Here is a 13,798-nt window from a genome sequence, read left to right on the forward strand (position 1 = left end):
CATATGACATATCCAATAAAGGGTTAGTATCCAATATATATAAAACAAACTTATCAAATCCAACCCTGAGAAAACAATCCAATTAAAAGATGGGCAGAAGACCTGAATAGACATTTCTCTAAAGAAGACATACAAATCTTCAAGAAAGACATGAAAGGCTGCTTATCATCACTTATCAGGGAAAAGCAAATCAAAACTACAATGGGATATGACCTCACCCCTGTCAGAATGGCTAAACAACAAACAACACAAGCAACAACAGGTGCTGGAGAGGATGAGAAGGAAAGGAGTTCTCAGGCGCCTTTGGTGGGAATACAAACTGTTGGAGCCACTGTGGAGAACAGTATGGAGGTTCCTCAAAAAGTTAAAAATAGAAGTACCCTAAAAAAAAAATATATATATATAGATATATATATATATATATATATCTTGCCATCTAGCAATCATACTACTGGATATTTGCCAAAAGGATACAAAAACACTAGTTCAAAGGGATACATGAACCCCAATGTTTATAGCAGCATTTCTTAAAATAGAAAAGATATGGAAGCAGCTCAACTGTCCGCGGGATGAAAAATGGATAAGGAAATATGGTATAGGTACATACAATGGAATACTACTGAGCCATCAAAAAGAAAGAAAGCTTGCCATTTGCAACGGCATGGATGGAGACAGAGTATAATGCTAGGCATCATAAATCAGTCTGGAAAAGACCTACCACATGATTTCACTCATGAGGAATTTTTTTTAAAGATTATTTGAGAGAGAACTCCAGAGAAAAAAGAGCACAAGCTGAGGAGGGGGTGGAAGGAGAGGAAGCAGCAGACTCCCTGCTGATCGAGGATCCTGATGCAGGGCTGGATCCCAGGTCCCTGGGATCATGACCTGAGCAGAAGGCACACCTAACCGATTAAGCCACCCAGGCTCCCTTCTTATGAGGAATTTAAGAAACAAACAATAGGGGGAAAAAAAAAACAAACCAAGAAACAGATTCTTAACGATAGAGAATAAACTGATGGTTACCAGAGGGGAGGGAGGTAACAGGTGAGGGGGATTAGGGAGTGCACGTGTCAAAATGAACACTTGGTGATGTGTGCAGTTGTGGAATCACAACATTGAATACCTGACACTAATATAACACTGTATGTTAACTAATGGAGTCAAAAAGTTTAACAAAATTTTAGCAAATTGAACCCTTCTATGCACATATATAAGCCCCAATAAGTCATACCCTGGTGTGGTTTATCAGGTATGCCAGAATGACCTAATAACGGAGTCTAACGCAGTCCGTATTACCGGGAAAATGAAAGCCATGGAAGACTGTGGAAGCATTTCACAGACTCAAACCCAGCCTGTGATAAAATCTCGTGGCAAATGAGGATTAGATGGGAATTTTCTCAGCCTGCCTCGGGCATCTGTGAAAACTAACAGCTTACAAATCAGTGAAAGGATGTCCTGCGCTAACAGATGGAAGAAGTGATGCTGTTAAACTTCGCGTCACCCAAAGCCATCTAGATTCCACACCGCCCTGTCACCTTGCCAAAGGCATCTTCCACGGAGTCAGAACAATTGTGAACTCGCCCGGAGCCGTCAGACGCGGAGCGGGTGGCACGGAGCCGTCAGACACGGAGCGGGTCGCCCGGAGCCGTCAGAGACGCGGAGCGGGTCGCCCGGAGCTGTCGAGACACCGAGCGGGTCGCACAGAGCCGTCGGACACCGAGCGGACGCGTGTTCGCGGAATGACCCGCCCAGCACCACATCCAAGCGCATGTCCGTGCTGGCTCTCGTGATGGGAAAACCTCACTCCGTGCCCCGCGGTTCCAGAACGGGACAGGCTGCTGGTCTCGGCTGAGGGTCTTGGGCCAACCACCACACGCCTCCAGGAGCCCAAACTCAGGTGGGCACAGGGGAGGGCGAGGAGCTCCAGGACCTTTATATCGGGCCTCTGGGACCCCAGGGTTCCTGCAACCTGCACCCACTCGCCCGCCTCCGGCCCACCACGCAAACTGGGAGGAGCTGCTGGGGCCCTGGGAGTTGCATCTGCTCCCACCCTGCCGGGCCACAGCAGAGCGTGACCGCGGCCCACCGCACTCCCGGCCTCAGCCGGCCTCCTGGAAAAGGCCCCCATGGCCACGGGTGCCGGAGGGCTGGAGACCGGTGCGGGTCTGGGGGGGTGAGGGGCCAGGCTGGCACAGCTCATGCAAAAGCGTGGGGGTGGGGTGGGGTCCTGCTCTCCTTCCCTTCTCCACGCCACCGTCAGCAAACAGGCACAGACTCCCCCCCGCCCCGGCCTCTATGACGTCATGGGAATGTCCGTACCCGCTTCCTCGGAGGCAGGGTGGGGGGACACCTACCTCCTGGGTTCTTATGGGACGACTGATGGCCGCCACGCACAGGGCACAGCCTGTTGGGTAATGTAGTTTCTGTCCTGCATGTGACCAGGTTGGGCTGGGCCCTCCCCAGTCCCGACAACCTTGGCCGTCATACTACTGCTGTGAATGTACTGTCATACATAGCACTGAGAGGGACCGTGGGAAGTACTGCTTTAGGACTCCAGACGCAAGGGCTGTGGGGCCACCTCCAGCGAAAGCCCCATCCTGGGTGAGCCCTAATGGGAGACTTCTCCTTACTGGCCTTAAGCAACCTCTTCAACCTCTGAGGAAAAAATTATACTTAAAAACCGTAAATAAGCTCTGGGGATGAAATGTGCAGCATGATGACTATGGTTAACAATACTACACAAAAAGTAATATTTAAGAGGTTTAAAAATAGGCGATATAAAGATAACTTGCAGAATCATCGTGTACTAACATTAAATAGTGCTCTAATCCAGTACTTCCCAAACCAGTAGCATTAACCTCACACAGGAATATGTTAAAAATGCATCCAGAAGGGCCCCAATCCATGCCTGAACCTGCAGCTAAATCCTGGGGAGGTGTGTGCAAACTGAAATCACAGACGCTAGAGAAGATATCCCATGGAGGAACACAAATGAGAAAGCGTAATGAAGATATAATTGCCTAATAACTTCTGCCTGTATTTCATTGTCCAAAACTCATTTACATGGCTCATGTAGACAAAGCTGTGTGTCCATAAAGGGAAAACCAGATTGGAGAGCATCTACCCACTTCCTCGTACAATTCATCAGATATCCATTTTATTATTCTTCCTACATATTCAGCACTACTACCCTTTGGGTGGTAACCCAAAACTCCATGCCTTCTTTTTTTTTTTTTTTAAGATTTCATTTATTTATTTATTTCACAGAGAGAGAGATAGAGAGAGATCATAAATAGGCAGAGAGGCAGGCAGAGAGAGGGGGAAGTAGACTCCCTGCCAAGCAGAGAGCCGGATCCAAGGGGCTTGATCCAAGGATCCTGGGATCATGACCTCAGCCTAAAGCAGAGGCTTCAACCCACCAAGCCACCCAGGCACCCCTCCATGCCTCCTTCTTAATGTTAGTTAGTATTTCTATTTTTTTGTTTTTAAGTAATCTCTACAACCAAGCTGGGGCTCACACTCAGAACCCTGGGATCAAGAGTTGCACGATCTACTGACTGAGCCAGCCAGACACACCTAATACTTCTATTCTTAAGACCACACACATAATTATATAGTTGTCACTATATAATATTGTTCTGTGACACTGCAGAAGGACCCATTCAAGGATCAGCTGAAGGAAAAAAACCATGCCAATCTAGATTTCTATATATGTCAAAATTTCAAGAAAGAATACAAAATAAGACTATTTCAAACCAAAAATGAGGAATTTAATGGAAGATTAATACACACAAAATAAAATCCTAAAGGTTATACTTAAGAATTTTGTAAAGTAATCTTAGATGAAATATTTATAGTGATAGAAGGAATGAGGACCCAAGAGGGGAATACATATGTGGATTGGTACATCTGCTTATTATTTGCATTAAACATGAATAACATTTTCTTGTGGAGTCAGATTAATAGAATTAAGATTCATAATCTCAACAACACATATACTGAGATAGAACATATTAATCTTCTAAGTCCCTTATATTGCCTGGGAAGATGGAAAAGCATTAATAAGTCTGTGCTATACTGTTTTAAGTGTTTGTAAATTTTAGCTTAAACAATAACAAACAGAATAAGCTTTTTAAACTAGATTTAAAAAAAAAATCTGGATTGTAAGTAACAGGTTTTTTTTAAAGACCAGAAAAAGAACAAGTGAGGCAAAGAAAGCCACAAAATAACAGGACATATAAACCCAAATATGTAAAATATTACATTAGGTAAGTATGAAATAAATTAAATTAGCAGTCAGTACTTTTTGATGGTTAAAACCCCTCTTCACAAGGTACTTAATCTTCGTTAATAAATTTCAAGGACAGTTTTCAAATTTCTATTCAAAGAACAATTAACATTTCCTTGCATCCTCAGCCACCCCATCTCTACCAGGGAAAGAAACCAGGGGCAAAGAATGTCCTGGCTTTGGTTGCTGGGGAACAAAGACCTTATGCTCACGGTCACCAGAATCTATGATCAAGCTTCTAAAGGTCTAAAATCAGCTGAGACATCATCAACACCTGCAGTGTATTTTTACAAACAAATCCCCTGATGCAAAAGGAACAGGATGGCATGAAGGGGTTAACACCATAGTGAAAATAATTCTATCAACAGCTAACATTTAAGAATACCCACAAATCTGACACCAGGTACTATACAACACTATCCTTTAACCTGCGTAACCACTTGGTGAGGTGCGTCAGTCAACACTCTTGTTTCATAGGTAATGAAGCTGAGACTCACAAAGGATATTAGATCACCCACTTTACAGAGGAAGAAACCAAGAACCCAAAAAGTCCCTGAGTTACACTGTCATGGCCACTAGTAAGAAGCACAGCCGAGAAGGGTGCTCACCAGCCCTGCATGGCTTCCTGCCCAAATTCAACCAATCTGGGTAGCGGCAGGGCCAGGGCCCCACAGCATCAGAGAAATAAAGCCATGGCAAATTCACTGCCCATCTAACCATCAAGGGGAGAAAGAGTCCTGCCTTTTTCTGTCCAAGAAAGGGAGTCTTCAGCTTCACTTGCTCACTCAACAAACTAGGTGCTGACTGAAAACCTAGAATACAAGGACAGGCCATGTCACATTCCCAAGGATGCAAAGGGCTCATTCTTCACTGAGGAGGGAAAGTCATTCCCTACGGCTCCCCCATCATCCCAATTATGGACATGTCTTATTGGCTCTGCCTCCTAACATGTCCCAAGTCATCTTCTACCCACCAACTACAATGCCACCATTGTGGGCCAGTCCAATGACAATGCACTCCTAGACCACCCAGTGGCCTCATCTCTCTATCCCACATCAATTTTTCCCCCTTCAGTCTACTCTCCACACAGCAGCCAAGGGTAAATTCAGAGACAAGATCATGCTACTTCCCTGCTGAAACCCTTCCTCAGCCTCCCAGGACACTCAGAATAAAATCCACAAAGCCCTGTGCATCTGGCCCTGTTCTCTCTTGTCTTACTGATCACCACTCATTTCCTCCAGACACACTGGCATTCAGCTGTTTCCTCTAATAAGGCCAGTTCTTGCCGGCTTCAATGTCTTCACACATGCTGTTCCCTTTGCCAAAAATGTTCTTCCTCATTGTTGAACATGGCCAGGGCTCCTCCATCCCATATGGGTCTGCATGCTGTCACCCTTTGTGTACTGTCTGCTCCTCGGTCCATGCTTGACAGTGAACCTACATCTTCCCACTTATACAAGAAAGGCCTGTGGGGAAATGACATGACTGAGGTCACCCAGATGGTGATGGGCACAGCTTGGAAGTGCTAGAATTCCAAGTGTCCCAAGGACCCAAGCCCTCAGCCACTGGACCACTCTTCCCAATGGACATCTGTCCTCCATGCCTAAGTGTTGACCCTGATTATGCCACATAAGGAGTCCAGGCACATTACTGTCATAGCAGCTTTGCTACACCACCCCTCTGTGTTACCACATGTTCTTCCCTTCCAGACAGCAAGGCCGTGTCTCAGCCACCCGTGTATTTCCACGACACAAGGTACATGTGGGTTAATGGGCACGAAGGATGGGGTTCTTGTGACTCCTGCCCATCACACCAGCAAGCCCATGGAAACAAAGTTAGATGGGGGAGACAATGGACCATGAGGGAGGAGGGCCCTTCATCTGCAAAGCACATTGCTTCTGCTATGGGACAAAGTGAGGCCAGGTCGCTTTGCAGGTCACGTGACAGTAAAGAACTCTCATGCGTGGAAAGAATGTCCCTCTACTGAGAACCACGTCGCATTTTGGGATACTGGCCTCCAGTCTCTGTAGTGCCAGGGGTCAGCAGCAGGTAAAGGTAACGTTGCAGGCATAGCACAAACTGCATGTGTATGAAACACACACAGTATGCAGGGAAGCCTTGGGTATGAACTCTCAGATGCCAAGTAACATTCTCCCTCCGGTCAAACACTTTGCCACTGCCATACTTTAAAAAGGTCTGTTTAAGAAGAACTCAGTATGAGTTCTCTGATGTTGACTGAGGCCTGCCTTCTGGTCAAAGGCCTTCCCACATCTCTTACACTTGTAGGATTTTCCTCCACTGTGAATCTTTTTATGAGTAGTGAGGGTTGAGCTGTAGCTATAGGTCTTTCCGCACTCACGGCACTCATAGAGCTTCTCCCCAGAATGACACCTCATGTGCCGAGTTACAGAAAAGCTGTTACAAAAGGCTTTCCCACATTCTTTGCACTCAAAGGGTTTTTCTCCAGTGTGGGTTCTATTATGCCGTATAAAATCAGAGTGGCGGGCAAAGGCCTTTCCACATTCACTGCATGCATAAGGCTTCTCTCCACTGTGAATCCGCTGGTGCTCCGTGAGGTGTGACCTGCGGCTGAACGCCTTCCGGCATTCGATGCACACATAGGGCTTCTCCCCAGTGTGAACCCGCTGGTGTTCTGTGAGGTGTGACCTGCGGCTGAAGGCCTTCTCACACTCGATGCACTCATAGAGCTTCTTCTTAATGTGAATGCTATAGTGTCCAGTGAGATCTGCCTTCTTGAGAAAGGCCTTCCCACACCTTTTGCATTTATAGGGTTTTACTCTAGTGTGAATCCACTGATGTTGAAGAAGGAAATGATTCTTGATAAACTCTTTCCCGCATTCCTTGCATTTGTAGGATTTCTTCCCTCCATGAATCAAGGTGTCTTTCCTTGATCTATGTGATTCACACTCCAGGAGACCATCTCCTGGAGAGACCTGCTCCTGTAAATCATTTCTGCCCAGATTTTTACTTGTTACCAAATCATCACACTCAGGGTTCACCTTTTCAGGGCGGGTTTCCTTGTAGGGGACTGTCCCTGTCCTTATGTGCTCTCCCTGTTTTTCTGATGGTCTTTCTTGTTCCCTGGCTTCTCCCAATGTGGAAACACTGGAGTCTTCCTCAGTCAGTAACCTGTGGGGCGAGCATCCCTCAAACAAGGCTGGTGGAGAAGCAGAAGGCTCTGTAGTATTGGTTTTTGCCTTGTCATCTGAAGGGAATCCAATGCACAAAAGAGGCCCATTAGCAATGCCAACATACAAGGAACAAACTCACTAAGCCAGTGGGAAAAAGAAGATGGAAACAGGGCCACTGATACCTGATGGATTTTCACATCTCTGAAACTCAGGTTTGGATTTTTTTTTTTCTTTTTGCTGGTCCTTGGATTCTTGACATCTTTAAAGGGACAACCTTGGGGAAAATCTGGGGTAGGGACCAGAGAAGAATCCCTTCCTCACTATCCAGAGGGGAGAGAAATGATGACACCATGTGCTGTGTTTGTTCTAACAAAGGATGTCACAGGGAGCACTAAAACATGGACAAAAGCTAGAGAAATTTGAAATATTTCAAGATATTAAAGAGAAGCTATGCAAATGAAGAAGTTAATAACAAGGTTGTCAGCTCTCCTCAAATCTATCTGTAAATTCACCACCAGTCCAGATAACAAGATAAGATTTTCCATGAAACTCAACAAGCTGATTCTAGAATTTATATGCAAGAGTTAAGGGCCAAGAATGTCACTGGAAAAAGAATAATGAGATGGGGCTTGCCCTCCCAGTATTAGGGTTATGATGAAAGTATAGACATCGAGACAGCATGGTACTGGCAGAGCCATAAGGAAAACTAGCAGCAGGACACCACGGTGCTCAGAAATAGACTCAGGGATACACACAGCTTTCACTGATTGTGGACATGGCACAGTGGGTCAGTGGCAGAAGAAAGGGCGATATAACAAATGGAGCTAAAAACCTGACAACCCACATGCAAGAAAAAGTTACTGCAGTTCTACTGCATGTCATACACAAAGTTAGTTCTTGGTAAGCAACAGAAAAGGAATATAACTTGAACTTGGTGTAAGGAAAGACTTCCTAGCAAGACATGGAAAGCAGTAATCATAAAACAAAAGATAAATTGATCTGACTAAATAAAATATGAGTTTCTTTAATCAAGAGATGCTTTAAAGAAAATTTCTAAAAAGCTAAGCTCTAATAGAATACAACTGCAGCATAAAGAATGAGTAAAAGGTTAGTATCAGGAATATAAAAAAAAATCTGACAAATCAGAAAGGGAAGAGCTACCATCTTAGTGATTCCTGATGGAGACAAAGGGAGAGCAGACACATCTCAGCCTAGAACATGGCAGGGACTGTGGGAAGGATGGCAGGTGGCTCTAAAGGCCTTCCCCACCATCCAGGCCTCAAAAGACAGGAAGAAACCAAGAAGGAGGCTGCACGTCCCTGCATGGAGGCAAAGAGAAAACTTACCCAGTGAGACCAGGAGCCTGCAGGTCTCCCTCATCACCTTCCAGTACAGTGTCCTCTGGGGCAGGTCCAATAATTCCCACTCCTCCCGGGTGAAGGTGACAGCCACATCTTTGAAGGTCACCGGTGCCTGGAAAGTCAAACACAGTAGCATTATGTGCTTTATGGCTGTTGGGTGGGACCAGAGCCGGCAACTTAGTGTCTGGTGAAGGTGTACAGAGGTCCAGCCCTGAATCATTGAGGCCTCTTGAAGGCTAAGCTCTGAGCTGGACTTAAGAGGGAGGCAGACATGGCTGACAGAGAAGCCCTCCATGGTGGAAACAATGGAGAATGACACAGACAATTACATTCCCACGAGGACCATGGGGGCAGATGATAAGTGGTCTGGGACATCAGAGGGACAGGGAAATAAATAATCACGATAATTCCAATAACAGAAGAGCAGCAGCCCAAGCCAAACCTCCCTGGTCCTTCCTGTGTGCCTGCCCTGGGCTGTGGGCTTCACATGCTCTGGTAAAGGGATGAAATGTTCTCAGCTCTGGAGCTGTGTACCTCACGGAAGCCATTTCACTTCTCTGAGCCTCGATTTCCCCTGTCAGTATAATAGTTCTCTCACTTTATCAGGTTATTTGAGAATCCAAGGAAAAACATTCCTAAAGCCAGCACTCAAGTCTCTGGCTCATGACTGTGCTCTGTACATGTATTAACCCTTCCATCACCATGAAGATAAATGGCATCATCAGCTCCACATCACAGGGAGTTGGGGCTCAGGAAGTTACAGTGAGTCACCTGAGAGTTCCCAGTCTACACCCTGGAGGTAGGATTTCAACCTAGGTCCTTCTGGCCCAGGTCTGTAGTAACCCTGACGCTGCTCCATTACTGTAGGTGAAGCACTTTTTTTTTTAAAGTAAAAATTATTTATTTGAGAGAGAGAGCATGAACAGGAGGTGGAAGGAGCGGTAGAGGGAGAGGGAGAAGCAGACTCTCCATCAAGCAGGGAACCCAATGTGGGTCTCAACCCCAGGGCCCTGAGGTCATGAGCTGAGCCGAAGGCAGGTGCTTAACTGACCAACCCACCCACGCGCGCCAGGTGAAGCAGTTCTAGTAACAGTTGCTGTTAATCTACTTCTGCTGTCCCTGACCACTCTTCCTTGGACATGGACAGAAGACCGCAGCCATCCTCACCCTCCTCATGCAAGAGGAACAAAAGAGGGTGATACTCATCCTGGGAGCGGTAGGGCCTGGGCCATCTCCCCACACCCACTCGGGCGCGCCAGCCTTCTCAGATGCCCCAGGAGATTCTGCAGTGAGCTAACACTCAGTTTTCCCTTCCTGAGTCCTCACAGCATGTGTCTCTGAGTCAGGAACACCATACGGACCAGGGAACCCGAGTGGCTGAGAACAATGCCACAAAGGCAGCAGCCTCTGACTGGCTGTGATGTGTGTCCTGGTGAGGGTGGGGTGACCATCCAGCAAATGACCACACATGCTCCCCTTCCCAAGACACATCTCAGCAGGTGGCGGGGGGTGCTTGGCAATCACAAGGCCCTCTGGTGCCTCCTCAAACAACTCTCCTCACTGCCTCCGTCCACGAGGTTCCCTAATCTGGGACGGCTCCTCTTGCTCTTCTTCTTCCCTGCCCACCTCACAAAGGTTAATATAGGTGTCATCCTCGGGCCTCCCCAGCCTACTGGGTTGGAAACACAGGCTCTGGTAGTTAATGGACAATATGTGATGTTCAACTACTTCAGAGTTGCGTGACCTTGGGTAGGTAACTTAACGTCTCTGAGCCTCCAGTTCCTCTTCTGTAAAGCAGGGATGATAACAGCACCTAACCCTGAGGGGACGGGAACTGAATGAGATGGAACACAGTAACTGTCCCTCAAAGCAAATCAAGGGCTCAGTAAAATCCAGCCATAGCCATGTTTGGTTATTCTTATTTTTCCTCCTTGCTCCTCAAGCACCCTGGAAAGGCTCAACCTGGCACTCAACTCTGCACAAAAATGCAAGCTCCCAAGCATGTGAGTTCAGGGGGTACTTTAGCTAGAACTGGAAAGATGAAGTGGCATTTGAGCAGAGGCCTGAGGAATGCACTAGCATGCCTGCTGAGCTCCAGAGACTGTGTCCTGGCAGAGACTGGCAAGTGGGCAAGAGCTCGGCAAGTGGAGGAGGGCGTAGCTGCAGGGCCGTGAGATGGGGGAAAGGGAAGACATGTGGGAGGACACAGAGCAGTTGCAGGGACAGGTGCATCAGGCCGGCAGGGGGGTGGTTGAATGTAGATTCTAAGTGTGACAAGAGCCCACTGAGGTGGTCTCATTCTCCAACTAGCTGTCGAGGTCCTGTTACGGCGCTGACCTAGTAGCGAAGAGCAATCACAGCCCCCGCTGGACAAAGATCACCAACAAGGACTAAATAACTGAGCAAAATGATGCCGATGGCATAAGGATTTCTGAGACCAAGGGAAGAAAGGACAGGATTAGAGAGATGGGGCCTTGTTAAAACGAAAGCTGGGGATGGCCTTGCTGCAGACAGGCGCCGGAATGGCAGGAAAGAAGGGAGGGGGCACATGCTGGAGATACCTGGGCACTGTTGTGTATTCATGTCTAAAGCCACACCATGGGGGCGCCTGGGTGGCTCAGTGGGTTGAAGCCTCTGCCTTTGGCTCAGGTCATGATCTCAGTGTCCTGGGTTCGAGCCCCCCGTTGGGCGCTCTGCTCAGCGGGGAGCCTGCTTCCCTTCCTCTCTCTCTGCCTGCCTCTCTGCCTACTTGTGATCTCTGTCTGTCAAATGAATAAAAAATCTTTAAAGCCACACCATGCCCCAGCACTGCCACCGCTGACTCTTTAATGCATCTACTCTTCACATAAAAATAAACTTCTTAAACAGAAAAGTAATCTTGTCATTGTAAGTGGCAAGCCCGCTTTACTCATAATAAACAGATGGCAATTACAAAGATGAATCCAGTAACCTTCCTGGCTCCCAGGGCCTGAAGGCCCTTTTCATCCCAGCAGAGAAGGAGTGATTCTAAAAATACTGCTCCCACTGTGAGTCTGCCCCTAGGCTTTCTTACCCTAGTCTTCCGCTGCATACAAGCCTGAGACAAGGGAAACCCCAGGGCAGGATTCCCCTGGGGTAAGCCCCTAAGATCATCGCAGGACAAGGGGCTCTGCTCCCTGAGAACAGTGTCCAGAGTGATGCTACCTGGGCAGTGTTGGACACTGGAGGACACATATCACACATTTGCCCTCTCTGGCCCCTTCGAGCCACAGGGAGGAAATGCCAGTATTCCCACTGACCCAAAGAGATGGAAGATAAAGGCACTGAGGAGACTTACTCAAGGTCACAGCCCTGGGAAGGGCATAGCCAGAATGCCTCCTGAAGCCTCTACACTGCTAATGAGCTCTTTCCGGAAGCTTGGTTCACTCAGACGGAGCAGGGACGGGGGGATTCTGAGAAGCCGCATTTCTCTCTCACCACATTGCCAAGAGGACAAGACCAGAGCAAAGGCCTCCTTGGACCCCAAAGATCACAGAAATGAATGGCCACGACCAGCATTTACTGAGCATTCCCTGCATGCACTGTACTACCTTTCACACTCTGCCTCCCACATCTGTCACCAGGACCCCAGAGGGAAGAACTGCAATTGGCACATTCACAGACAAGGAAGCGGACTGTCCCACGGCGGTGCAGTGGCAGAACACGGAGCTGAACCCAGGCTGTCGGCTTTGTAACCTGTTTTGCACACCTGTGACACATGCTGTGACTGCGAGGGGGCTGAGGGTGACATGGGGAACAGAGTATTCCAGGTACTATTTGCGGACTGCAGGGAGCCTCCTTCCTGCTGTCCCTGCCTCGTCTCCCCTCCACAGATAGAGAAATCCTATTAAGACTTGACCCAAGAGACAGTCCTCCTTAGTATAGTGGTGAGTATCCCCGCTTGTCACGCGGGAGACGGGGTTCGATTTCCCGACGGGGAGGCTGCAGAGTGCTTTGGGGCACCAGTGGGTTGAGCCTCTGCCTTCGGCTCCAGTCGTGGTCTCAGGGTCCTGGGATCGAGCCCCACATCGGGCTCTCCGCTCAGCAGGGAGCCTGCTTCTCCCTCTCTCTCTGCCTGCCTTTCTGCCTACCTGTGATCTCGCTCTCTCTGTGTCAAATAAATAAAATCTTAAAAAAAAAAAAAAAAAGACTTGACCCAAAGCACGTTCCTCCTCTCCTCCAAATCCTCCAGGGCTCCCACAAACCCCAAAGAGGCCCGGTTCCTCGGCTTGTCATTTCAGCCCTGACCCCGATCTTGGTGCCGTCCTCCCACCAGGCAGAATGGAGAGCTGCGATTCCGCGCAGCTCGGCCGCACCTCCCCGCATTCGCACCCCTTGGTGCACGTGCCTGGGACAGCCCTCCACACCTCGCTGGTCCACAGAGCTGGGAACCTATCAAGGTGGGCCCCCAGGCACAACGGGACACAAGACAACGCTATCTTCCATATGGAGGCGCTGGGATTGCATTGTTGAGGGTCCACAGGGCCTGAGGGGTCGTCCACTCACCTGTGCCGGGTCCATCGGCTCATCTGACGCCTCCGCGGGACCCTATGCGTGGACCGGGTGCTGCGGGAGGCAGGAGGCCGTGGAGGGTCCCAAGGGCTCCGCTGAGCCGCCTCACACACCCTCAGCTCTGCCACAGGGCAAGGGGACACGACGCCTCTTCTGAAGCCTCCCTGGCCCGCGGCCTCAAGCCCACTGAGGGTCCCGAGGCTGCGACCTCGCGAGCAGACCTGGGACCGCCCTACACAACCTCCACGAGGACCGCGCCGTAGCTCTCGCGGAACGCGGGATCCCAGCTCTGTGCTGTGATTGGCCCAGCGCTACCGCCTCTTGCCGCTGAGCCTGCTGGGTGATAAGGTTCCCGCAGCTCTGCCTGCTGCCGCAAGGGGCGCTCTTCTAGAAATCACCTCACGAGACCCGCGATGCCTGCCTGAGGGCCTCTGGGAAATGACGTCACCAGGCTCTGGGGGTGGGAT

The 13,798-nt window shown here is 48.8% G+C and overlaps 1 protein-coding gene across 1 annotated transcript; it reads right to left on the reverse strand.

Moving 5' to 3' along the window:
- Positions 1-6,474: 6,474 nt before the first annotated feature.
- Positions 6,475-13,340, reverse strand: LOC116861118 (zinc finger protein 80-like). The gene is made up of 5 exons (XM_032847597.1): positions 13,326-13,340; positions 13,068-13,211; positions 8,787-8,913; positions 7,035-7,514; positions 6,475-6,950 (listed from the first exon to the last, which is right to left on the reverse strand). The coding sequence occupies exons 1-5, from the start codon at positions 13,338-13,340 to the stop codon at positions 6,475-6,477; spliced, it is 1,242 nt and encodes a 413-aa protein (XP_032703488.1).
- Positions 13,341-13,798: the final 458 nt, after the last annotated feature.

The sequence above is a fragment of the Lontra canadensis genome, unplaced genomic scaffold (assembly GCF_010015895.1).
Source record: "Lontra canadensis isolate GAN:19392208 unplaced genomic scaffold, GSC_riverotter_1.0 scaffold191, whole genome shotgun sequence".
Classification (NCBI taxonomy): Eukaryota; Metazoa; Chordata; class Mammalia; order Carnivora; family Mustelidae; genus Lontra; species Lontra canadensis.

What these genes read in the sequence shown, in the direction of transcription:
- LOC116861118 (XM_032847597.1), bottom strand. An exon ending in CAGGCTCCTGGTCTCACTGG is followed by an intron (nt 7,515 to 8,786) that starts GTAAGTTTTCTC and finishes GATTCCCTTCAG; the next exon opens with ATGACAAGGCAAAAACCAAT. An exon ending in GGCCTTTCTCAAGAAGGCAG is followed by an intron (nt 6,951 to 7,034) that starts ATCTCACTGGAC and finishes GCCGCAGGTCAC; the next exon opens with ACCTCACAGAACACCAGCGG.